Consider the following 27,268-nt stretch of genomic DNA (forward strand, 5'->3'; position numbering starts at 1 on the left):
ATAGTATCAAAATTAGACTAACTCTGTCATGGAAATACCAGGGCTATCGGTGGTGGCATTCTCTCTCTTTACCAAAAAAACAGTATCTTTTTCAAGTTTTTATTTATAAAATTTACTTTATTTAAAAAGTATATATAATATGTCCCATGATACAAAATGCTAGACACAGTTTTTTGTTTTTTGTTTTTTGTTTTTTGTTTTTTTAAACAGGCAGAGTTAGACAGTGAAAGAGAGAGACAGAGAGAAAGGTCTTCCTTCCATTAGTTCACCCCCCCAAACGACCGCTACGGCCAGCACACTGCGCTGATCCGGAGCCAGGTACTTCCTCCTGGTCTCACATGCGGGTGCAGGGCCCAAGCACTTGGGCCATCCTCCGCTGCCCTCCCGGGCCACAGCAGAGAGCTGGACAGGAAGAAGAGCAACTGAGAGAGAATTCAGCGCCCCGACCAGGACTAGAACCCAGGATGCCGGCGCCGCAGGCGGAGGATTAGCCTAGTGAGCCGTAGACACAGATTTTAAAACAGCATAATGGAAAATATAAATACCTGTTTTCTTTTCCTAATTATATCTTTTGTGCATTTATTATCTTTTCCAGGGCTGGCATTTTTCACAATGTGATTCACTCTTACAGTAAAACCAACTTAAATATAAAAACATATGTGACAAGAGGTGAAACTTCTTTTTCTCCATCTCTTTCTTCCAGATGTTCAACTACATGGATACATTTTTGTGTTCTCCATACACTTTCACAACATACATGCTCTGCATCTTGCTGTTCACTGAACACTCACTGCTATGGCAATCCATTTGATGGGAAAAAAGACACATATAGGAATTAATAACTAAAGTTTCTGCTGGAGATACAAAGTTGATGTTTCTTATAAGGAATGTAAATTTATTTAAGATTTATTTATTTATTTGAAAGTCAGAGTTATACAGAGAGAGAAGGAGAGGCAGAGAGAGAGAGAGAGAGAGAGAGAGAGATCTTCCAACTACTGGCTCACTCCCCAAGTGGCCACAACAGCCAGAGTTGCATGGATCTGAAGCCATGCTGATCTGAAGCCAGGAGCCAGGAACTTCCTTTGGGTCTCCCACGCAGGTGCAGGGACCCAATGACTGGGGCCATCCTTCACTGCTTTCCCAGGCCATAGCAGAGAGCTGGATCAGAAGTGGAGCAGCTGGCACTCCAGGCGGTGGCTTTACCCTTTATGCCACAGCGCCGGCCCCAAGGAATGTAAATGTTGAATATATGAATGAATTAGAGTCTGTGTATAAGAATGTAAACTGCCTGACAGTATACAATTAAATTACAAGTATGCTCTGGCACTCATGCAAATCCAAGGCCTCGTGTTATGGTATTCACTCATCACTGGAGTTAACAGCAATAAAAGGCAAGAGGCAAAATTTCAAGCAAAGTCCACTTGGGAACACAAGGTGCTCGTTAACATGAATGCCTGGCACACAGCAAGTGCTCAGTAAACTTTCACTGATTCCCACTCTTAGAGAAAAGCTCTAGGAGGCAGGTATTTTAGGAGTTGGAGGCACCTAGAACATAGGCTTCTTATGATGAAGACAGAAGCAGCTCTGGGGCCCCAATTTTTCCCCCCAAGTGTCTGCATTGGCAGAAAGTTTGAGTCAGGAGCCAGAGCTGGGAATCAAACTCCAGACACTCTGATGTGGGACAAGGGCACCGTAGCCAGCATCTTAAACACTGGGATATACGCTTGCCCCATAGCTCTTGTTTTTAAGAGCATATTCTTTTGTGAACTTAATCTTGGTTGATGGTACACAGGGGGTGTTTAATGGATTTCTGAGCTATGAATCGTAAGCCTTGAACGTTACCCAACAGGTTGCCCTCATGTATGAGAGTACTTTCAAAAGTTCATGAAAAAACGGGATTAAAAGGTAAGTTTACTTTGGTGCAAAAAAGCTTTGAAAATGAGACATAGTTTTTTTTTATTAATATGAAATCTTTAAAAACTCTTTGTATGCATAGATCGCAAAATTTTTGGCACCAAAATAAGCATCTTTTAATTCTACTTTCCAAGAACTTTTTGAAGTACCCATGTACATTAATAACTATGTTGTCTTTCACGTGAATAACTCAGATCAATTAGAAGTTATTAGCTTAAGGCAGTTTCTCCTTCATTTTGATTCAGGCCTTGGTGAACAGTTAAAGATACAAGCAATGCCTTTAAAAAAATTCCCACCACAGACTCCATGCTGCTCTTAATATCAGACACCCTCTTCTGTAATTAATCTTATTGGATCTTCCCAGAAGAAGCTACTATTAATTTTTTTTTAAAAGATTTGAAAGGCAGAGTTAGAGAGAGGCAGAGACAGAGAGAGAGAGAGGTCTTCCATCTGCTGATTCACTCCCCAGATGGCTGCAACAGCTGGAGCTGTGCCAATCCGAAGCCACGAGCCAGGAGTTTCTTCCTGGTTTCTCATGCAGGTGCAGGGGCCCAAGTACTTGAGCCATCTACCATTGCTTTCTGAGGCCACAGCAGAGAGCTGGATTGGAAGTGGAGCAGCCAGGACTTGAACCGGTGCACATACAGGATGCCAGCGCTGCAGGCGGTGGCTTAACCCTCTACGCCAGAGTACCGGTCCCTACTATTAATTTTTAAGAATTTTATTTATTTATTTGAATTTTATTTAAAGGAAGGAAAGGGAGAGAAGGAAAGAGAATGAGATCTCATGTACTGGTTCACTCCCCAACTCCCCAAATGCCAGCTACAACTGGGGCTGGGCCAGGCTAAAGCCCAGGAACCCAGAACTCAATCCAAGTCTCCCGCGTGGGTGGCAGAGACCGACGTACTTGAGCCATCACTTGCTGCCACCAAGGGTGTGCACTAGCAGGAAGCTGGATTGGAAGCTGAGGAGCCAGTATTCAAACACAGCACCCGGCATGGTATGCTTCATGGGTGCACTGAGCGCCTGTAGGGAGGCCACCATTACTGAGTGTCAGAAGCAGCGTAGAAGAGGAGAGATTATGCAGTGGGGGACATGGAGGAGGACCCTGGACAAACATTTTCTTTTCATAATTGGAAGTGGAAGAGAGTGAACAAAAGCTAGAAAGAAACTAATAAAAATAATCAAAACAGGTCCATAGGTGTGGCTTGCATTTTGGCACGACTCGATCTGCTATGATCCCCAACTTTGCTTTTTAAAAAACCACGACGCTGATAAAAGTAATGTTTACCCACAAGAAAATATTATTCAAAGATATCTGGTAACAGTTGCTCAAATACTGCTCTCTGCAGCCACGTTACATAAAGCTACCTAGAGCGCTAGGAGTCCGCTGGTGAGGTTCCCACAGTGTCCTTCACAGTCGGCTTCCCTGCAGGACGAGCTGACGTACACAGGACGGCGAGTGTGGGCCGACTTAGAGCTCTTCTTTCAAAGGCTTCTTCCTGTGGCACCGGCAGACGGAAGTGTCATCGGCCGGCTGAGGCACGAGTTCCATTCCCTCACGGACTTCGGGTTTGCTGGACTGGCGCTCGGCGTATTTCTGAAATGTGTATTTGAAGGCAACGGAAAGATTAGTCCACACTTCACCGCACTGCCTCCCCCACCAAACCCCTGCACCCAGTCACTGTCATCCCTTCTAGTTCCTGGGTGGCTTCAGGCGCAAACTAAAGGCCTGGCTTATTCCATCAGACTAACATTGTAACCTCAGTGATTATTGGCACTACTGCAACATTCCAGAATCTAGCATAGAACCCCAATGCACGATTTTACATGTAGGTAGAAGCTTCCACCACAGGAAGGGCCAAGCTTAACGTTCCTGTTTGAATCAAAGAGCAGTTCTCAGCATGTGCCCCCACCTGTAAATGGAGGATTAACTTTGTTCAAAACTCAAATCAGCAAAGATGATATTAACTTTTCAAAATAAAGCCGGTGGGCCCACACATCCTTCCCTGTAGGCCTGCAGTTGCACATAACTAAAAATGGTCATGGGCCTCTGACATGCTTTCCCCCTCTGGCCATGGACAGAACTGGATATTTCATTCAAGGGCCCTGTGTGCATTTAGCAGCACATTCCCGGTACGGGGCCAAACCCGAGAAAATGGTGACATGAACAGGTGAGTTCAGCAGATATTTTAAGGAAAAACCTCTACTAAAATTAAAGCTGGACAGGGGGAGGGGGGCTGCTTCTCGGAGATGGTGTAATTTGCCATTTTTATTTCTCTACAAGAGGGTAGCAGCCAATGGCAACTGAGCAAACTTATTTTGCCAACAAAGATATAAGTTTAGGTTACAAACAAATATGTATTTCCTTTTTTTTTCTTTCTAGAGAGATTTTACTGAGTAAACGACAAAGTGGTCACTCAAAGGACTGATCCTCAGGATCCTGCAGGAACTGGGGCGAGCTGTTAGAACGGTGTGAGCATTTCTCACTGCTGTGACCGCTTTACACAGACACCTTCACATTTGCTTTCCACGCTGTACTTTGAGAGCAAAGGCATGGACCTTCAATTGCAAGGAGAATAAGGAGGGGAAATTTCAAGCAGAAAGAGAGGTTAATGATCTCCAGTTCAACCTTCTCACTTCCCAGATGAGGAAAGATGAGGGTCGAGAGACTCCTACACAGAAAGTCCATAAGGCATTCAACAAAGCGAGCACAGCAGATTTTAAAAAAAAGTGGAAGCCACAAGGGATTAGCACTGCTCCTCTCTTCCCATCGGCTGGGACTTGGGGTCAGCGACAGTTTCACCAGGTGACTCTCTGAACCCTTCAGGAATCCTTAGGCACAAAGCGCTCAGGCCAAGCGGAGGTCTGTGGACACCTGACGAGGCGGAGGGACGCTCTGAACAGACCTGGAGGACTCTGTAGTAGTAGCAGTACAGCCGGTGTGGCTGCAGCAGCTCTCTGGCCATCAACTGCCCTTCTTTTGCAATCTTCTTGGCTTCTTCATCATTTTCCTAAAAAGGTTTTTAAAACATGAATGAAAGTAGCTCCTGTGGCTCCCAAGAAATCCAGGGGTGAGTGTGAGGTGGGACAGACATGTGCACAGCAGGGCACAGATGGAACATAATGGAAATAAAACTTAAATGGAAGTGTGAATTTTTTTTGAAATTTTTGTTTCCTTGAAATATGTCCAGAATCAACAGCAGAATCATTCTGTATATTCTTAGAAGATTTGCAGTCCACTATTATACAGAATAAGGATTTTTAAAAAGATTTATTTGAAAGGCAGAGATATAGAGAGAGAAGGAGAGAGAGAGAGAGAGACAGAAAGAGAGAGAGAATTTCCCATCCACGGGTTCACTTCCCAAATGGCAACAATAGCTGGGGCTGAGCCAGGCCAGAGCCAGGAGCCAGGAGCTTCTTCTAGGTCCCATTTGTGTGCAGGGGCCCAAGCATTTGGGTCATCTTCTGCTGCTTTCCCAGGTACATTAGCAGGGAGATGGATCTGAAATGGAACAGCTGGGACTTGAGCCAGCTCCCATATGGGATGCTGGCACTGCAGGCAAAGGTTTAACCTTCAACGCCACAGTGCCAGCCCCAGAATATGGGTTTTCTATATGAAGTATTCTTCATGCTTACACAAACAAGAACATACAAAATGTAAATTACAGACTGAGAAGACCAGAGTGAAAGTGTTTTATGTACAAGAAAACCTTTCAGGCATTTACAGTTATTCATTACTTAGAGAAAAGATGCAGGATAAAAAAAGAAAAAAGAAAAACACAGGTTCTTTTTTTTTTTTTTTTCTTTGACAGGCAGAGTGGAGAGTGAGAGACAGAGACAGAGAGAAAGGTAAAAACACAGGTTCTTAGCATGCTATGTTCTCTCCTAAGAATTACAAGTTTCCCATAAAATAGGAATTCCTTTCTTTAAAAGGGAAAGTATTAAAACGCTGTTTTTTTAATAAAACTATAAAATTTACCCTCCCATTCTAACACTTTATTCTATTTCTAAGCTGCCATACTTGGTTATGGAAATAACTCGATGCCTAAGGCAGAACTGTTTTTGTGACCCTTTATAGGAGGCACAACTGCTTGGTAATGGCTTTTCCTATGGGCAGCATGGCAGAAAATTAACTATTTTCCAGAAACGTAATTAGGTAACTTGACTATTCCCAATGCTGGAGGAATAGTCCTGCAGTACTAATGACCGAATTTTTTAATTACAACAATATAGCCTTTAACAGCTGTTGTTTTATAACAACAGTTTGGCTCTGACTAAATCCTTAAATGAAGCTTTTAAATGTTTTTATACCATGAGAACTGATTCATTCTGTTCTCAAGTGGAGAGGGCTAGGCTGGGCAGTCAGGGGAAGAACCCCAAGCTCACTTGCTGGGTGACTGAGGAAGAGCCAAGATAACTGCACCAGAGCCTGCAGAGGGGCTGTTGCACCAGGGGAGAAGGGGGCTTACTGGGACTGTGGAACAGAGGCCAAACACGCATGGTCATTTCTCTTTAACAGAGACGCTTATGAATGCACTCTGTTTTCATAGCCTTCGATTCCATTGTGCCAAATGAAACTGTGTTGTGATGGGATTCGTGTAACTAATACTGGTGGATTGAAAATCGCAAGAAGCATACCTTGGCCCATTTAACCTTCTCTAGTAGATCACTAAGATTTCTTTTAATGGGAACATAATGCTTCCAAGGCTTCAGTGCCACGTAGAAATGTTCATAATACGGTGAGTCCTGCTTCAGAACCAGGCTGTCTCCCAGCATGAGATATGGATACCTGTACGCAGCCACAGTCCCATCCACATTCACCTGATACTTGTACTGCAGGATTTAAAAAGACAAATATAAACCAGAAACAAAACTTTTAAGTCACTTGTGCTACACTGGCTTCTCGTCAATACTAAACACAAAGGAATTATTTTCCATTTTCCAAATAGTGTGTTTGAAAATTTTATTTTGTAACATATTTTCTTTGTACTAAAATCCTAAGAAATCTTCAGTATATTGGTTTTAAGAAATACAGTGCACTGAAAGACAAGCTAATAAATAATCTCAGGCAATAGAAATGAGTATCTGCTCCAATTACATCTACATAATGGAGAATCCAGATTTCTATAATCAGGTATTAAAACCAATTCTTAAAAGTTACTAAAACTGAATACTACTAACAATGCACATTTTCATTTACACATTATTTAATTTGTTTCTTGTTCTCAACCTATGAGATAAGAAGACATCATTATCTTTATTTTACAGCTTTAAAGTTGAAAAGACAGAAATCTGGGAAAGTTCTTACTCTGTATATTTATTGCATCAATACATTTTTATTTATATTTCAAAAGCATTTTTCATAGACATTAAACCTCATTCAACTATAATATTATGAAACAAATATTATTAACGCTTTCTACCACTTTGCAAACAAGAAAACTGATACCTAGAGAAATTTATAAACCTCTATTCTCTGAGTCCAAATCTCTTGATCTTCTTATTATGTCACACTGAATTGAAGAGGCTATCCTCCCAGATTTGGTAATTAATTATATCTTAGATAATTTATCACATCATTCATATGTTTATCTCTTTTGAACTCATGATAATGTCCTGTGGAGTTGGGCAGTTCAGAGACCACAGACACTAAGAACCAAAGGTCCTGCTGCCAGTGACAGGGCGGGATAAGAGGCAGGACCTGAACCCTGATTCTGTCTTGTATCTTCTAGATGTGGAATTTATACTTTATTAACAAAAGACATCTGAAATCACTTCATGTAAAATACATCTCTATTCCCAGTTTATTGAAACCAATCCACAAAGAGAACAAGAGAAATAAATACATCCAAAACCCAAGTTAACCCTGGTACTATAGTTTGAGCATTACAGATCTGAATTAGTTGCTGGACAAGGTTAACAGTGAAGAAATGGAAATCACAAAGAGCATCTTCATTCCCTGTGTCAGATAAAAGAGCATACAAGATGTGCCGTTCACAAACAGGAGAAATTTGGACTTTCAACACAAGTTCATCCTTTATAGCCATACAGGAAGACTGAAAGGCATACCTTAAAAAAATCAAAGAAACCTATCAACTTGGCTTTTCCAAGTTCCTTTTCTTTCTCTTGGAAAAAGAAATATCCTGTAATTCCTGCATCTAGTAGCTGCGGATTCTCTTTGGACAGCTGTACCAACTGGAGCCTCTCCTCTCGGCTATCTCTACCTCTGAAGAAAGCTTTTTCTGTTTTATTGATCCAGGAAGGGCCTAGAAGTTTGAGGCCATAAAAAAATTATGATTATGAAGTTGACAATTATACAACCATTTTTAATTTACCATTGTTATTTAAAATGTTAAACCCCTTTTATCATCAACTTATCTTCAAATGTGGATGTTATTTCCAAAACATATGGAACTAGGTCTTAATTTGCTAGAATGCTTTGAAGTTTAGACTTTCAAAAACAGTCCTTTTATTTGCTGTATTAACAAATGCTCTAATTTCACCCATTTGTCTACTAATGAGAGCTTGTACAAGAATTGGTACTTTCTGTTGTACCACACCAGGAAATACCCAAAATAATGCTGGACTAAGTTCAAAGCAAAAAGAGATTTAATGATTTGACCCACTCACAAAGGCATTAGCTTCTTCCACCTTTTCTGTTTCATAATCACAAACGAAGCAGGCTTTTGTTCTTAGACAAGGTGGCCAGGAAAAACTGCATAACTCAGTGACATCCACAAGCTTTACCACTCAAGACTGCTCAGCATTCTGGACACAGGAAAGACTTTTTCTAATATGCTATTAAGTACATAAGATAGATATATCTTATCTTTATTGGAAGGGAACTAATCTGGCAGAATTAATTTAATTATCTATTTTTATTGTGTTAAAAATAGAAATCTTGTTTAACACCTGTCAGTGTTCTAAGGAACATATCATAAAACAGAAATTAGAGGGAGTCAAACCTTTTATTATTTTAGGACACTCCCTAGAAATCCAGTCATCAAATTAGAAGTAAGTTTTCACTTCATCTTATATTTTACAAAAAAGTATCTAATCTTCTCCACCAAGTAAGTCTACAAAAACAAAATAAACGGCAACCAAGGCTATAAAAACAAGGAGGGGTTTGTTCTACTCAGGGAGTTTGCATTAACTAAAAGGTGCACCGTACTTGCATTAGTGCAAGGCCATCAAACAGGGGGAAAGGAACTCAGACATTAAAGGATCAAGAAGGCAGAAAAGGAAAGGGGAGAATTCCTTACAAAACAGTAGAGGCAGTAACATCTGATTTGCACTATTATCATTATTTACAGATCATTTATTATTTTAAAAAATTCTTTCATTTCACCCAACATTATAAAGGCAATGGAATCAGAATTAAAAGTGAGAACTTTACTAAATATACATTTTTAAAATGGGATTTACAAGTAATCAACTCAAAAAGAGATTCAGTTACAGCAGGTGTGGGCATTACTAGCCCAGACCATGTATCTTTAATTTCGGGATTAGGAGAATCCTAAACAAACCACTTCAGCGTTTAGGGTACTGTTTCTCTTTTTTTCTTGGTTAGAAAATAAGACTGGTTATTTAGCTGTATACATTTACTCTCTCTAACTGGATAATACCGTCACTTTTCTTTTTTCTTCTAGACTTTTTCTTAGAGAAATCACTTTAATTTACCTGTATTTCCCTGAATAGAGAGGAGATCATTTGTCACACCCCTCATTGCTTCAAGTGTGGAGTGGGTGATGTCGTATGTTGGAAGGATAATATCTCTTGAATCCTGAGAGCCACACCATGAAATGATTGGTATAGGGCCAGGGGTTTCATTCACTCTTCGATGCTCCAAGGGCCAGTCTCCAAGATTGATATAAAATTCTAAGTCTGGGAGAAGGACCTAAATAAACAAAAGTATCAACATCAGTGCTGATGTCTTCAGTACTAAACACTACAGTTCTTTGACTTTTTAAGTATTGCTGATAGCACAGACCATTTGAAAACAGAAGAGAACACCTTGCAGCTCTCAGTAGTATCCAGGAACCATGGCTGAGGATAGTACAAGGCAAATTCACTTAACCAGCTGTCAGCTCCCTCTGTCTACAGGGGTTTCTACAATTTAGCATTACAGCAGTGGAAACAAGGTAAAGCAGTATGAGGAGTAGCTTTGAGAACCCTCTCCAGCAGCTGCCCAAGCAAGAATCTACAAGTCTCCTTCAGGATCCCCTTCTTGACCACACTGACCTGTTTCTTGGATCTGCCACCCTATTTTCACGTCCACAGTCACTGCCTTGGTTTAGGCTCTTATCATCTCTTGCCTCGACTGCTACAATAGTTCCTTACTAAGTGTTCTGATTCTGTCCTGTTCCCCACTCCAATCTATTCTCTGACCAAATTCATAAAACCCAAATTAATGTCACTGCTAATCTTAACATTACCTTAAGCCCATGGACAAGGAATAAATGCTGGCTGGAATTTAAGTTCTCAAGATCTTACTGTAGCTTAGCTTGAAATCCACTTGCCTAAGGACCAGTAAACTTCAGGCTACTGTCTGAAAATGCCATCCATTTACTATGTCATTCCCTTTGCTTGGAGTGCTCTTCTACTTACTCAACTTGTCAGTCCCTTTTCTCATCCGTCAAGCCGAGATCTAACCTTACTTCCTCCATGACTTTCCCTCCTCTATGACTTGAACCCTGGGTCCCTGCTTTTCCTAGAGGTCTAACAAGCTGTGGTACAACTTTGAAAGAACAAAAACAAGGCCCACTAGAGTAGGCTGCTTAAAGACCAGGTCTGAGTGCTATTTATCTTAGATTTCTTCCATGCCACCTCAGCAAAGAAGCGGGAACAAAAGTGAAGAGTAAAGGATGTGAGAATTCACCCTCTTGCTTGTCTATCATCCACGCATTCATTAATAAACCCGGCATCAGAAATTCTTAGTAGGCAGCAGGGTTTCTGATCCTTGCAGAACTGACATCTGGGGTTGGCTAATTCATTGCTGTGGGGACAGTACTGCACGTTGCAGTGTGTTTACTCACCGGATGCTACTAACAATTCCTGAGTTGTGACAACCAGAAACATCTCTAAACACTGCCAAAGGTCCACAAAAGGACAAAATCATCCCTGGCTGAAAGCTACTGTGATACAGGCAAGAACATGAGTACAGGACACAGTACAGGGCAGAGCTGACAGGTGGTAGCCTAGGAAGAGAGCTCTCCTTTAGGATCAGGTGCCTATAACATGCTCATATGGACACATTGTGAGCTGGCCATAGTGGGAGGGTGACTGCTATTTAAAATAAGAGCTGACATCAGCCACACATTCACCATACTTGGGAAATTATATGAGAAACTTGGGGGATTCTATCGGGAAGTTCCTACCCAGAAAACTGTCTTATGGTTTAAAAAATGGTCTTGATTGTCTCCCTGGGTGAGAAGGATAAAATGACCTGCCTCCATCCTTTTTTTTTTAAATAAATATATATTTCTTATTTTTAACTTTTATTTAATGAATATAAATTTCCAAAGTACAGCTTACGGATTACAATGGCTTCCCCCCTATAACGTCCCTCCCACCCGCAACCCTCCCCTTTCCCACTCCCTCTTCCCTTCCATTCACATCAAGATTCATTTTCGATTCTCCTTATATACAGAAGATCAGTTTAGCATACATTAAGTAAAGATTTCAACAGTTTGCTCCCACACAGAAACACAAAGTGTAAAGTACTGTTTGAGTACTAGTTATAGCATTAAATCTCAATGTACAGCACACTAAGGACAAAGATCCTACATGAGGAGTAAGTGCACAGTGACTCCTGTTGTTGACTTAACAAATTGACACTCTTGTTTATGGCCTCAGTAATCACCCTAGGCTCTTGTCATGAGCTACCAAGGCTATGGAAGCCCCCTGAGTTCACTGACTCTGATCATATTTAGACAAGGCCATGGTCAAGGTGGAAGTTCTCTCCTCCCTTCAGAGAAAGGTACCTCCTTCTTTGATGACTCGTTGTTTCCACTGGGATCTCACTTGCGGAGATCTTTCATTTAGTTTTTTTTTTTTTTTTTTTTTTCCCCAGAGTGTCTTGGCTTTCCATGCCTGAAATACTCTCATGGGCATTTCAGCCGGATCCACATGCCTTAAGGGCTGATTCTGAGGCCAGAGTGCTGTTTAGGACATCTGCCATTCTATGAGTCTGCTGTGTATCTCGTTGCCTGCCTCCATCCTTCACCCTGAATCATCAGGAACAAGAAAGAACAAACGCTGGTTTGAACAGATCTGCTCAAGGGGAATTTAAGTGCAGCATTGGTGGAAAGGGGGGTGAATAATGGGACAGAAGAAAGTTGTTGGGAGATATGGAGAGCCTGAAAGACAGGAGAACCAAGCATATTTAGTAAGTGGCCTAGACCCGAAGGCCGAAGACAGCCAGACAGAAATTCCCAGAGGTAAGAATGACTGAGAGTCTGATCAGTACAGGGATCTTTTTACTTTAAAAATATTTATTGATTTATTTAGAGAGAGAGGGAGACAGAGACACACAGAGAAAGCTCTCATTCACTGGTTCATTCCCCAAATGCTTGCAAAAGCTTGGGGTTGGCCAGGCCAAAGTCAGGAGCCAGGAATCCATCTGGGTCTCCCATGTGGGTGGCAAGGACTCAAGTACCTGGGCCATCAGCTGCTGCCTTGCAGGGTATGCATCAGCAAGAAGCAGGAATGGGGAGCAGAGCCGGGACTCTATCCCAGGTACTGCAATATAGGATGTGGGCATCCCAAACTGTCTGACTGCCATGCTAAGTGCCAGCCCTCAGTGTCTATTTTTAAATGTTAGGGGTTTTGTTTATTTTTAAAGTCGCACGAGTACAAAGTAATCTCTATTACTCTAACCTTCCATAAAATGTGTCATGCACACTCTTTTCAAGAGGTGCTTGGGGTGGCACTGTGGCGTAGTGGGTAAAGCTGCCGCCTGCAGTGCCAGCATCCCATATGGGCACCGGTTCAAGCCCCGGCCGCTCCACTTCCAATCCAGCTCTCTACTATGGCCTGGGAAAGCAGTAGAAGATGGCCCAAGTCCTTGGGCCCCTGTACCCACATGGGAGACCAGGAAGAAGCTCCTGGCTCCTGGCTTTGGATCAGTGCAGCGCAGGCCACTGCAACCAATTGGGGAGTGAACCAGAGGATGGAAGACCTCTCTCTCTCTTTCTGCCTCTCCTTCTCTCTTTGTAACTCTTTCAAATAAATAAATAAATCTTTATATATAAATATAAAAAGAGGTGCTTAAGATAAGTGTGCTCACTTCAGCAGCACATATACTAAAATTGGAACGACACAGAGAAGATTAGCATGGCTCCTGCGCAAGGGTGACACGCAAATTCGTGAAGCGTTCCATACTAAAAAAAAAAAAAAAAAAAGGAAAATGTGCTCTAGGTTCAGGTCATTTGAGAAGAGAACAGTGGCAGAGGTGATTAATAGCCCTAGACTAAACAAGGTTCTAGTCCTATCTAACCAACTGTAAAGGCAAAACTCAATCTGAAAGGAGGGAGTATTCTTCAGGAACAGAGAACTTAAAGAAGTGACTTTGAGGCTATAAACATCTAAGCATTCACAGAGACCTTGGGAGTGTACTGTATGGACCAGCTACCTAGGCTAGAGGTTCAAGCCTTTCAATTTAAATCTCACAGGAAAGACAGATCCATTTTCATCCTTTTGCCATTATAATTCTAAGCATTTAAATGTTCGAATGCAACAAGGCAACAATAGGATTACTGGGGTCAGTTCATTCACTGTCTTACCTTTCTTGCTAGTGACAGCAAAATCTCATCAGAGAACATTTTGAAGTCTGTGTATTTCCCTAAAGATCTCCGGTAAATGCGATTATTGAGGATAGTGTAATGAACAATGGCGCCCCTCTCATCCCCAAACCTTTTGGGGACTTCATTTAGCATCTGCTGAAGATTGATGCTGGGGAAGGAAGCAAAATCTTTGGCAATCTGTGGTTCCTTGGTCGGGCAGGACAGGGTTTTCTGCCAGACGTGGGGCTCCTCTTCCGGACACTCACAGTACTCGTGGTACACTGGTCCTAGGGGGACAAAACAGAGAAGGCCACACGCCTTTAACAAGCACCCACACAGGCAGCTGTTTCTGCCTCCTTAATCAATTTGAAGATTCTCCACAGATGAACTCCCCTAGACAAGTCAGTGGTACAAGACCTGGTTCAGGGTCCGATATCCCCGCTTTCTGTCCCTTTTTCCAAACATCTTGGACATCCTAGCACAGCACATGCACTCTCTTCAAGTAATCTACTCTGGGTCAACTGACTGATAAACTCATGTCTAGTGAGATATAAATGACTGAGGAAAATAAAACAATTTGCCTTTCAACACGGTAAAAGAGATTATATTGTTTTAGCCTTTAGAATATAGTAGGGATGATAATTTCCTAAAAACAAGATGGCGTCTCCTCCTCTGAATCCTTAAAATCACCTTCATCAGCATATCTCAAAGAAGAAATATGTAACCCTGGTTGGGGGAGGTCTGGTAGTATAACTTTAATTGGCCAATAATAGCATTTAATTTTTCCAAAGATTTTATTAAAATTATGTGAATTTTATATCTTGTTGTAAGATATATATTTCACATAAGAATAATTGGTTAAATTATTATATTTCTTGAGCATTTGTACTTTAGGCCAAGATGAGTAACAGGGACTGACCTAGCTTTCCACCCAGGACTATTAAAAAAATCCAGATGAAATAAATGAAACAACAGTTCTCAAGACACTGGACACCATGCAAGGTAGGACACAGCTGAGTCTGAGAGTAGGAAAGAACTAAGGTGAAGACTACAGTTCCTAGAGTTTACTGTTTAAAGGCTGCAGTGAGGGAAGGCAACTGTAGGTAGACCCTGGCAGTCGTGCTGAGTTGAACAGGCTGGGCTGAGAGTCCTGGGAGATCAAGGCAGCTAGAATTTGTAGGACAGAGATCTGAAAGAAGAGACCTGTGCGCAGAGAGGACTCCAGAGATCTGCACAAGACTCCTTTCAAACACATACTCAACAGAGCAGATGACCAGTGTGTGGATGTGCAGAAACCATCCAGACAGGGGAGCACCCACCAGAAATACCTGCAGGGAAGAATGTCCACAGCTCACAGAGGCCTCAGGACAATGCTACTGGTGCTGGCCACACTGACAGCCTCCTAACTCATGGGGCTTGAGGACAGGGTGCAGAAAGGTATTGCCTCGGTAGGGGGAAATAATTAGCCCTAGACTACACAAGGTTTTAGTCCTATCTAACAAACTGTAAAGGCAAAACTAAAAAGAATTATTTCTAAGTAACTCAACCACATAACTTCGTATCCCTGGGAAAAGCTCAAGAGGATGAAAAGCACCAAGAGATGAAAAATATGATGTCTGGGATTCATGACAAGTTGGACATTAGAGAAGCAAAGATTAGTGAGCTTGAAGACATAGCGATTAAAAAAAAAAACTATACAAAATAAAATAGTAAGAAAAAAGAATTTTAAACAAATGGAAGCGTATCACGAACCATGGGATGATTTCAAGCCTAACAAATGGGCAATCAGAATCCTCAAAGGGGTTTAAGTAGAACAGAAAAAATATTTAAAGAAATAGTAGTCAAGATTTTTTCTAAACTGAATGATAATTTTTCTAATTGGATTAAAACTATGAATTCAAACATCAAAGAAGCTCCATAAAACCCAAGCAAATGGGGCCAGTGTCATGGTGCAGTGGCTTCAGCTGCCACCTGTGATGCCAGCATCCCACATGAGCACCAGTTTGAGTCCCATATGCTTTACTTTTCATTCAGCTCCCTGCTAATGTGCCTGGGAAAGCAGTGGAAAATAGCCCAAGTACGTGGGTACCTGACACCCATGTCAGAGACCTATAATGGCGTTTCATCAGCCTGGCTCAGCCCTGGCTGTTGCAGCCATTTGGGGAGTGAACCAGCAACAGAAGATCTCTTTTCTTTGCTCCCTCCTTCCCTCCTTCTCTCTCTCTCTCTCTCTCTCTCTCTCTTTATCTTTCTCTCTTCCTTGTTTTTAAGGATTTATTTATTTGAAAGCCAAAGTTAGAGAGAAAGGGAGACAGAGAAAGACAGATCAATCTTCCATCCACTGGTTCACTACCCAAATGGCTGCAACAGCTGGAGCTGGGCCAAACCAAAGACAAGAAGAGCCAGGAGCTTCCTCTGGGTCTTCCAAGTAGGTGCTGGGGCCCAAGCACTTGGGCCATCTTCTGCTGCTTTCCCAGGTGCATTAGCAAGGAGCTGGATCAGAAATGGAGCAGCAGGGACTTGAACTGGCACCCATATAGGATGACAGCATTGCAGGTGGAGACTCCACTTGCTATGCTATGGTGCCAGCCCCAGAAGATCTCTTTCTTCCTCTCTCTCTGTAGCTCTACCTTTCAAATAAATAAATCTAAAATACAAACAACAACAACAAAAAAAACTCCAAGCACAAAATATATGAACAAAATTAAAGCTATACCATGATATGCAATAAACAAACAGCTCAAAACAGTTGATAAGCAGAAAACCTTAAAAGCAATACAGAGGAACACTGATAAGCATAATGGTAAAGTTTACTGTTGGAAATGACAGAAGTAAAAAGTCTGTGGGATAACATCTGTAAAGTACTATGAGAAGAAAACCCTGTCAACGTAAATTCTATACACAGAGAAAATGACTTAAAAATGAAGGCAAAGGGCGCTGGCACTGTGGTGAGGTAGGTAAAACCACCACCTGAGGTGCCAGCATCCAATATGGGTGCTGGTTCAAGACTCAGCTGCTCCACTTCCCATCCAGCTCTCTGCTTCAGCCTGAAAGCAGCAGAGCATAGTCCAAGTGCTTGGGCCCCTGAACCGGTGTGGGAGACCTGGAAGCAACTCCTGGCTCCTGGCTTCAGATTGGCCATTGCGGCCATTTGGGGAGTAAACCAGTGGGTGGAAGGTCTCTCGGTCTCTCTGTTTCTCTCCCCCTCCCTCTCTCTCTCTCTCTCTCTCTCTGTCTCTGCTTCTTTGTAACTCTGCCTTCCAAATAAATAAATCTTAAAAAAAGCAAGCAAGCAAACAAGCAGACAGGCAGGCAAGGGGCTGGCACTGTGGCATAAAACTGCCACCTGAGGTGCCAGCATCCCATATGGGTACTGGTTCAAGTCCCAGCTGCTCCATTTCTGATCCAGCTTCCTGCTAATGTACCTGGGAAAGCATCAGAAGATGACTCAAGTGCATGGGGCCCTGCACCCATGTGGGAGACCCAGAAGAAGCTTCTGGCTCCTGGCTTTGAATCAGCCCAACTCTGACCATTGCAGACATTTGAGGACTAAACCAGCAGATGGAAGATCTCTCTCTGCCTCTCCCTTTCTCTCTCTGTAATGCTGCTTTCAAATAAATAAATAAATGCTTTAAAAAAAAAAGAAAGAAAACTAAATACTGCCAGACACTCAAAAGCTTGAAGAATTCATTGTTAGTGTTCTTACAATAGAAGTAATATTAGTGGAAATCACTGAGGCACTTAGAAATTGTGATCTAAACAAAAGAATGAAGAGTATTGAATATGGGAATTACATGGGTAAACATATATTTTTTCTTCTCACTAAATCTCATTAAATTACTCAATTTTTTTTCTCCTTAAAATTACAAGTTAAAGGGTGGGCATTCTGGTGCTGTAGGTTAGGCTGTGGCTTGGGACATTTGCATCCCTTATTGGAGTTTATGGATTGGAGTCCTTAGCTACACTTCCAGTCCAGCTTCCTGCTAATGGCTCAATCCCTGCCACCCACATGGGAGACTCGGATGGAGTTCTGGGCTCCAGTCTGTGGCCCAGCCCAGCCCAGCCCTGGTTGTTGTGGCCATCTAGGGAGAGAACCAGTAGATGGAAGATCTGGCTCCGGCTCTGCCTTTCTGTCATGTTGCCTTTCAAAGAAATAAATGCAACATTTTATAAAAAAAATCTCAGGTTAAAAGATCTAAATGTAAAATCTGAAGCTACGAAACTACTACTTGCACACCCATGTTCATTGCAGCTATTCACAAAAGTCTAAGACACCAAAATAGGCAGTGATGTTTTTTGTGATAAGCCTCAAAAGCACTGGCAACAAAAGCAAGACCAGACAGATGGAATGATACCAAGCCAAGAGGCCTCTGCACAGGAAAGGAAATAATCAACAAAGGGGAGACACAACTGACAGAACAGGAATAAATATTTGTAAGCTATACACTTGACAAAGGATTAATATCCAAAATAAATAAGTAACTAAAAACACTTCATTAACAACAACAAAAAATCCAGTTAAGAATTGGGCAGAGGATCCGAATAGACACATCAAAAAAAGAAATACTAAGTGGCTAACACACACGTGAAAAAATGTCAGTACCACTAGCCATCATGGAAATGCAAATCAAAACCACAATGACATGCCTTTCCACTCCAGTCAGAATGGCTGTTATCTAAACTGCAAAAGACAAATGTTGGTGGGATATAGAGGAAATAAAACCCCAACACACTGCTGGTGGGAGTGCAAATTAGTACAGTTACTGTGGAGACCAGTATGGAGGTTCATGAAAAAATTAAAAATACATCTACCATATGATCCAGCTATATATTCGGGGTACATATCCAAAGGAAATGAAATCAGCCTATCAAAGAGATACCTGCACTCCCATGTTCATTGTAGCACTATTCACAATAGCCAAGACATGGAATCAACCTAGGTGTCCATCAATGGATAACTGGATAAGGAAAATGTGGTATACATATGCAATATAATATTATCCAGCCACAAAAACTAATGAAATCTTAACATCTGCAGTGTAATGAATGGAACTGGAAATCATTGTGTTAAATGAAGCAAGACAGAAATAGGAAGATATGTTTTCTCTCATGTAAAAGTTAAAAGAAACCATGTATATATTTACATGTATATGTATATATATACGTACATACAATCTGAATTTGAGATAGTAATTACTAGAAGTTGGGAAGGGTGGGGGAGGGACACAGAGGGAGGTTAGCTAATGGGTATTGAAACACAGGTGGAGAACAATGGGGTGACTATGGTTCATGATAATGGATTATACACTGCATAAAGGACTGGAAGAGAAGAGCTTATTGGCTCTGAACACAGTGAAGAGATAAGGACATGGAAAGGTTAATAGCCTGTTACGATCACTTTACACTGTGTATATGTATTCAAACATTGCAGTATACCCTGTAAAAATGTATAAATATTACATGTTAACTCAAAATTCAAAAAAATAAAATAAAAAAAAATGAACTTCAGCATGTATACAGTGTTTATTTTGTGGCACATGACTTCAAGGTCATCGTAAACCATTCTGAAAGGCATGGGCCCTACACATAAGACTAGCTCTGGGTTATATAATAATCACTTACCTTTTAAAATATAGGGAGATTGAGCCACATGTTCACCACCATAAAGGACCTCTATCTTCAGCCCTTTGTTGACAGTTTCATACATTCTATATCTCATCAAAAACGTTCCATCATTCCTGTCCAAAGGTTTAGGGACATGAATCCGGACCAGCTCTTTAGATGAAAGAGATTTGACTACTACTTTGAATAACGTTTCACCTGAAAAAGGAAAAGAAATAAATAACTCTACTACTTAATGATTATCATGCCATCATTGGAAATGTCTCTAGATAGAAGCTACTTTTTCCTGTAGCATCAATGGTAAACAAGATGTTTCCAGCTTGGAAGAAAAGAACTACATCTGGTTCATGTCTTCAAACCAAGAATCTGATTCAACATTGGACACCTCAAGTCCATAATGACTTACAGAATGAACAAATTCAATTCATAAAAAAACATTAAAGCCAGGATAGTCGAAAAATCTAAGAACTCTAAGAATGACAGTCTTTTATAGTATTTCAATTTTCTCCTTGTAAAATATACAAGCTTTCTTTGTATATCATTTAAATATGTAAGAATTCTCATTTCTGAATTTCTCCCTTATTAAACTCAAATTTCAAGTGATATTTTTAAGCCTATTCCTTTAGGTAAAAAGAGATTATATCTAGTTATCACACTGTATACATACATACATACATACACACACAATTTACATACCTTTGTAAATATTAGCGTTTACTTGATTCTGTTTCTTTACCTCGAAATGAAATAGTTATACTATGATATTCCCCTTCAACTCCCAAATTCTTTGGATGTTTTGTTCCAGGTGAAAAACTGCCTTCTTAACAAACGTGCCCTTTTCTATTGGCAGATTTATTCAGCCTTTGAAACAATACTGTTGGGATTAATGCTACTGTGGTCCAGGAATATACTCTGCAGCCTCTTTCTGCAGAGTACAATGGGAACACCATTCAGACCGTATCACAGTGCAACGCTCTGAAGGCGTAGTGAATCATCTCATACCCACTGTCCCAGCAAACGGTAAGTTGTGAGCAAATTACCTTTCATCTCACATCCATTCTGCTATGAATTAGGCATATTTAATGTGCCTTTTAAAAATTACTGAATAGTTTTATTCCCTATTCTTGGTTTCCAAATCCTGTCAGCGTGAGTTTCTACTTTCTTTTGATCTTCAAGGGTTCTATTTTGTGTATGTGTGTGTATGTGGTTCGGAAGAAATGTTTCTCAGCCTCTTCAATTTAGTAAGAGGAAAGTAGTATCTAATACCTTGCCATTACAAGTTAAGTACCAAACTTCAACATTTTAGGATGCCTTTAACAAGTAAGATAAAATTATGAAAGGAATTTCTAACATAAATGAATTAACATAATACAGAATAAACATAGAAGATGTTATAAAAAGGTAATAATTGAATGTGAAATTGAAATCCTATATGAGGGCTGGCACCGCGGCTCACTAGGCTAATCCTCCGCCTTATGGCGCCGGCACACCAGGTTCTAGTCCCGGTCGGGGCACTGGATTCGGTCCTGGTTGCCCCTCTTCCAGTCCAGCTCTCTGCTATGGCCCGGGAGTTCAGTGGAGGATGGCCCAAGTGCTTGGGCCCTGCACCCTCATGGGAGACCAGGAGAAGCACCTGGCTCCTGGCTTTGGATCAGTGTGGTACGCCGGCCACAGCACACCAGCTGCAGCGCGCTGGCTGCAGCAGCCATTGGAGGGTGAATCAACGGTAAAGGAAGACCTTTCTCTCTGTCTCTCTCACTGTCCACTCTGCCTGTCAAAAAAAAAAGGAAAATATGAGACACATTAATCATTGCTCTGCATCATTTCCCACCTGGCTTTGAAAGGCTACATGGTGCAGCAGACTGAAAATCGGGAGGGCAGAGTCTGGGAATTAGAAAGCTATTTCCATTGCTCCCTTTCCAAACTGGAGAGATATAAAAAGGATTTTTTGTCTCCTGATCAAATATTCTTATTTTCCATAAATCTGCTATTTTAAGTAAATAAAACAGATATGAGACAAATCTATTACTGAGTATGATTTTTTGGGAAAGAAGTAGACTTATAGAACAAATTCCGTAAATACACCTCATTATTAATAAATCGAAACTACTAACTACATCACTGGCTTCTTCCAATTTTAATACTTTTGTCTCTGAGACAGTACTTAAAAAGTTGTATTTAAAAATATATTTATGGGGCCAGCACTGTGGCGTAGCGGGCTAAGCCGCTGCCTGTAGCACCGGAATCCCATATGGGCGCCGGTTCAAGTCACAGCTGCCCCATTTCTGATCCAGCTCTCTGCTATGGTCCTGGGAAAGCAGTATCAGATGGTCCAAGTCCTTGGGCCCCTGCACCCACGTGGGAGACCCAGAAGAAGCTCCTGTCTCCTGGCTTCAGATTTGCTCAAGTCTAGCTGTTGCAGCCATCTGGAGAGCAAACCAGTAGATGGAAGACCTTTCTCTGTCTCTTGCTCCATCTGTAACTCTACCTCTCAAATAAATAAAACAAAATTTTTAAATAAAACATATTTATGGGGTTGGCGCTGTGGCATAACAGGTAAAGCCACTGCCTGTGACACCAGCATCCTATATGGGCACTGGTTCAAGTCTCTACTTCCAATCCAGCTCCTTAATAATGTGCTTGGGAAAGCAGCATAAGATGGCCCAAGTGCTTGGGCCCCTGCATCCATGTGGGAGATCCGGAAGACACTCCTGGCTCCTGGCTACAGAATGGTCCATCTCCAGTGGTTACAGCTATCTGGGGAGCAAAGCAGAGGATGGAATGTTCCTTATCTCTCTCTCTCTCTCTCTCTCTCTCTCTGCCTATCTCCTGTAACTTAAAAAAAAAAAAAGTATTTACAATTATAACAGTATAATAAAGCCAATGGAAATGCAAATATATATTTTATTCGTAATTTTTACTAATCTTTATTAGCATTAAATTATAAAAATCAACAGAAAATAGTATTGATCGGGACTGAAACAGAAACACGAAATTCTAACGTCATAAAAGAGAAAGTGAGAGAAGCCTGCATTGTGGCATGGTGAGTTAAACTGCTACCTGTGACACCAGCATTCCCTATGGGTGCCAGTTCAAGTCCCAGCTGCTCTGATCTAGCTCCTCCTACTGGCCTGGAAAAAGCAGCAAAAGATGGCCCCAAGTACTTGAGTCCCTGCCACCCACGTGGGAGAGCTGGATGAAGCTACAGGTTCCTGGCTCCTGGCTTCGACCTGGCCAGGACATTGTGGCCATTTGGGGAGTGAACTAATGGATGGAATATCTCTCTGTGTCTTCCCCAACTCTTCTGTGTATCCCTGCCTTTCAAATAAAAAGTAAATAAATCTTTAAAGAGAAAGTGAGAAGAGTAAAGGATGAAATTAATTCAACTAGAGAGAATGTGAATGAATTCTCATTTGCACTGGGGGCTAACAGAATCTAACAGAATTAGCCGGCGCCGTGGCTCAAGGGGCTAATCCTCCGCCTTGCGGCGCCCGCATACCAGGTTCTAGTCCCAGCTGGGGCTCCGGATTCTGTCTCGGTTTCCCCTCTTCCAGGCCAGCTCTCTGCTGTGGCCAGGGAGTGCAGTGGAGGATGGCCCAAGTGCTTGGGCCCTGCACCCCATGGGAGACCAGGAGAAGCACCTGGCTCCTGCCTTCGGATCAGCGCGGTGCGCCGGCTGCGGCAGCCATTGGGGGGTGAACCAACAGCAAAAGGAAGACCTTTCTCTCTGTCTCTCTCTCACTATCCACTCTGCCTACCCCCCCCCCAAAAAAAGAATCTAACAGAATTGAGGGGCCAGTGCCGTGGCTCACTTGATTAATCCTCCACCTGTGGTGCCAGCATCCCATATGGGTGCCAGGTCCTAATCCCAGCTGCTCCTCTTCCAGTCCAGCTCTCTGCTGTGGCCCAGGAAGGCAGTGGAGGATGGCCCAAGTGCTTGGGCCCCTGCACCCCATGGGAGACCAGGAAGAAGGCACCTGGCTCCTGGCTTCAGATCGGCGTAGCTCCGGCCATAGCGGCCATTTAGAGGGTGAACCAACAGAAGGAAGCAACAGAAGGAAGACCTTTCTCTCTCTCTCTTACTGTCTAACTCTATATGTCAAATAAATAAAAAAATTAAAAATTAAGAATCAGAATTGAAATTCAGCTTGGGTTTTCTACTCCATAGATCAAACTTCATTTAGAGAAATAGCTAATAAGATGAGAGTGCAGTGACTGTGTAAACAAAAGCAGTATGTACAACTTACATCATTAGAAATGTTGAAAATTACTGATTTGGAAAATATCAAAAGCATTTCTAAAAACTTACCTACTTAACCTCTATTGTGAGCCAGGTCCTGAAACCAGTTCTTTCCTACATCATATGCATTTTCTTCTTGTTTTTTTTTTTTTTAATAAGATTTATTGATTTATTTATTTGAAAGAGTTACAGAAAGAGGGACACACACACACACACACACACACACAGAGGTGTCTCCCACCTGCTGGATCACTCCCCAGATGGCCACAATGGCCAGGGCTGGGCCAGGCTTAAGCCAGGAGCCAGGAGCTTCATCCCTGTCTCCCATGTAAGTAGCAGAGGCCCATTTATGCCATCTTCTGCTACTTTTCATAAGCCATTAGCAGGGATGTGGATCAGAAGTGGTATAGCTGGGACTCAAACTGGTGCCTATATGGGATGCTGCTATCACAGGTGGTGGCTTTACCTGCTTTGCCACAATGCTAGACCCATATATATTTTCCAACTCCTTTATTTCCTATAAGAATTTGTGAGGTAGGTATTTGTCACCCCCATTTTACAGGTCAAGAAACTAAGGCTCCAGGAAGTTAAGGAATTTGCACAATGTCATAAATACAGCAGCGACTAGCAGAGTCAACATCTGAATGCAGCTTGGCAGGATTCAACGTTGGAATGATGTCTCTGGTACCTCTAGTACAATGCAGTCATACTCCCACCCCCTGTACTATAGAAGTTTATGACAGCTCTTTGCAGCCACAACAAAAGTGCTGATGCTACATGGTCAAGGGAAGAGAATCCCAGAAGGCCAAGATGTTACGCTAAGACACTAAATGGAAAACCTTCAGAAGTGTCCAGCCCCTGCAGGTCATGGATACCTGCCAAGATCTTACTGAGAACTGATGCTCCACACTCTTATTAAGGGTGACTGGGAAACAGGAAAACAGCACTGCCTACTTGCCCGGAAAACCCTCTCCTCCTTCACATCTGTGCTCCTGCAGTCTTCCCACTCTTGCCTAGGCAGCCTGGCAGCTCCTCAATTGTTTCCACTGCACTCTTTTTTTTTTTTTTTTAAAGATTTATTCATTTTACTTGAAAGAGTTACACAGAGAGAGAAGGAGAGGCAGAGAGAGAGAGAGAGAGAGATTGGTTTTCCATCTGCTGGTTCACTCCCCAATTGGCCAAAATGGTCAGAGCTGCGCCGATCCAAAGCTAGGAGCCAGGAGCTTCCTCCAGGTCTTCCCATGCGGGTGCAGGGGCCCAAGGACTGGGGCCATCTTCCACTGCTTTCCCAGGCCACAGCAGAGTTCAGAAGTGGAGCAGCCAGGTCTTGAACTGGTGCCAACATGGACTGCCCGCACTGCAGGCAGTGGCTTTACCCACTACTACACAGTGCTGGCCCCATCCACTGTACTCTGTCATGCCTTCATTGCCCCAAATATACGTTCTGTGATTGGCTGTTTGCAAGTCCATTTGTGCAACAGAAGGAAAGTTCCTTGATGGGCAGGCATTGTCTTCTCATTCTTATATCCTTAGCAGAATACCCAGCCAGTAAGAATTCGATGAATGAATGGAAAGTTTAAAAATTAAATCTAGGGGCCTGCGCTGTGGCAGTGCCGGCAACCCAAATGGGAGCTGGTTCAAGTCCTGGCTGCTCCACTTCTGATCCAGCTCTCTGCTATGGCCTGGGAAAGCAGCAGAAGATGGTCCAAGTCCTTGGGCCCCTGCATCCAGGTGGGAGACCCAGAGGAAGCTCCTGGCTTCAGTTTGCCGTGACTCTGGCCGATGTGGCCAATTGGGGAGTTAACCAGTGGATGGAAGACCTCTCTCTGCCTTTCAAATAAATAAATAAATAAATAAATCTTATAAAAAATTAAATCTAAAAGTGAATTATGTTTGCATCTTAAAATCTCTGCTCTTCCTAAGCTCTCCACGCTCCATCCCAAACTGGGGCCCACTTCCCAGTCTGGCTGTCAGAGGAAGGGACCCTTGGCTTACTCTGATTGCCTCTTTGTTGATAAAGCACTGTGCCAGCTGGCTGGCAGCCCTAAACATAAGACATAAATTAGCTATCCTAACTGGCAACAACTTGAAACCAGCAAGGCAAGTCCTAAGAAGTTGCAAGATGTAAAGAACGTGGGAGGAAGGACCTGAAGAGAGGGATTCGGGACAAGATCCACCCTCGGCAGAGGAAAAAAATCTGACTTTCTACTGAGTTTCTCCAGTTCCTGTAAAATGCTTTCAAGGACTTAAAGCTAAGAAGAAAACGTAGCATGCAAAAAACTGCCTCCTTTTGGCCTTCTGCCCCACATTTCGTCAGGGTGGCAATTGTTTCAAACCCATCAGGCCCAGACAACGTAATGGACCTGATGACTCATGCGGGTAGGCACGCCCTGCTTGCTCCCACAGTTGAGGCCAAAGTCAGAGGCGGAAGCACCGTCCTCCCACACGCGAGCAGCCCATCCCTCCTGCACGATGTGGCAGGGCCCCTAGACTCATTCATCCATTCCACAAACTTCTATGGCGACTCCCTCCTGCCGGAGTGTCCGGGAGGGAGAAAGGAGGAGGAGGAGGAAGAGAAAGGTTGGGCAGACCCCCAGAGAGGACGCCACGCAGGCTTCAGGCCGACTCCCGGGCGGCAGGGCGAGGGAGGCCCGCGGCTGGACGCTACCTGGGGGCGAGCGAGTGAGGTTCTGGCCCTCCGCGTTGACCGCCTGCACGTAGAAATAGCGGACGGGCAGCACGACGGCCGCCTGCAGCCCGGGCCCCCACACCAGGCTCCGCGGCGCGCTCACCGGCGCCTCCGGGGCCCCGGCGACTACCAGCAGGGCGAGCTGCGGCACCAGCAGCTGCACGGCCCGCGGCAGGCGGCGCATGGCTGCCGCGCCGCTGCGCTCGGGCTCCGCGGTGGCGGCGGGGAAGGCCCGGGAGCGCCGCGGGCCAGGGCTGGGGCCGACCGGGGGCGGGCCTGAGCTGTGCGCCGCTGCCCGCCCCCGGCCGTGTAGGGGCGGGAACTCGGGCGGGCGCCAGGACCCGCGCGCCTCCTCCCCGCCGGCCCCTAGGACCCGCCACGGAAAGAAAGGGTTGAGAGCGGCGGCCGGAGAGACCGAGAGTGCCAGGGTGCGCCCCGCATGGCTGCGCGCTTGGCACGGCCGCCGCCCATCTCCGGTGGCCTGGCTTTGTCCACGGTTTTGAGGAAACCCTTCGTAAAGGACGCAGACCTGCTGCTGCTCGCTTGGGGAGAAGAGAGCTCCATTCCCGTGCGGAGAGCTTCAACATCAAGCAGAGCCAAAGTCACCTGCCGGCTGCCCTCCAGGCCGCTTCTCACAGCCCTGCGTTGACACCCGCGCCCGAAGCGGCCACGTTTAGCGGTCGCGGTCTCTGCTCCACAGGCTCCCGCACTGGAGTGATTCCCTCCACTACACCCCATTTCCTCTCCGCCAATCCTTTCAAAACACTTGTCCTGAGCTTCCAGGGTGTTTGGGCCAAGACCCAAGTGGGCCCCGGGGGCAGCCGATGGCAGTCTCAGACTGGCCTGAGCATGGTGGCTGGGATTCTCCTCAAAGCCAGGCGCCCCCCACCCCCAGAAGGGGTGGGAGTTGTTGGCCTTGGCCTTCCCCGTCCCTGAGAAGCTGAAGCTGATCCGTCCAGCCTGGCAGACTCTGAGGGCCTGTCTGCCTCTCCTTTCTGACCATGTAATCCACATTTT

At 43.5% G+C, this 27,268-nt stretch overlaps 1 protein-coding gene and 1 non-coding gene across 6 annotated transcripts; one reads left to right on the plus strand and one right to left on the minus strand.

The window, feature by feature from the left end:
• Positions 1–96: 96 nt before the first annotated feature.
• On the minus strand, positions 97–26,936 carry POGLUT3 (protein O-glucosyltransferase 3). Of its 5 annotated transcripts, none has more exons than XM_089333611.1 (8): positions 26,781–26,936; positions 19,323–19,520; positions 13,701–13,987; positions 9,598–9,814; positions 7,987–8,183; positions 6,556–6,750; positions 4,824–4,928; positions 97–3,514 (listed from the first exon to the last, which is right to left on the minus strand). In XM_089333611.1, exons 1-8 carry the CDS (start codon positions 26,836–26,838, stop codon positions 3,389–3,391), a joined length of 1,383 nt encoding a protein of 460 aa, XP_089189737.1. In that variant the 5' UTR covers positions 26,839–26,936; the 3' UTR covers positions 97–3,388. The 5 variants fall into 5 exon arrangements, 3 of the variants coding, with proteins under 3 accessions (XP_089189737.1, XP_002708527.4, XP_089189749.1); XM_002708481.6 differs by lacking the exon at positions 26,781–26,936 and adding an exon at positions 26,231–26,535; XR_016234477.1 differs by lacking the exon at positions 7,987–8,183.
• On the plus strand, positions 13,197–13,303 carry LOC127484983 (U6 spliceosomal RNA). The gene has a single exon (XR_007912192.1). It is a non-coding gene; the product is annotated as a U6 spliceosomal RNA (small nuclear RNA).
• Positions 26,937–27,268: the final 332 nt, after the last annotated feature.

The sequence above is a fragment of the Oryctolagus cuniculus genome, chromosome 1 (genome assembly GCF_051225735.1).
Source record: "Oryctolagus cuniculus isolate XC-2025 breed Fujian yellow rabbit chromosome 1, ASM5122573v1, whole genome shotgun sequence".
Taxonomy (NCBI): Eukaryota; Metazoa; Chordata; class Mammalia; order Lagomorpha; family Leporidae; genus Oryctolagus; species Oryctolagus cuniculus.

What these genes read in the sequence shown, in the direction of transcription:
- POGLUT3 (XM_002708481.6), bottom strand. Translation starts at nt 26,435, where the DNA reads ATGCGCCGCCTGCCGCGGGCCGTGCAGCTGCTGGTGCCGCAGCTCGCC. An exon ending in TGCTGTCACTAGCAAGAAAG is followed by an intron (nt 9,815 to 13,700) that starts GTAAGACAGTGA and finishes TTGTTTATTTAG; the next exon opens with GTCCTTCTCCCAGACTTAGA. An exon ending in GTTTCTTTGATTTTTTTAAG is followed by an intron (nt 6,751 to 7,986) that starts GTATGCCTTTCA and finishes TAAATCCTGCAG; the next exon opens with TACAAGTATCAGGTGAATGT.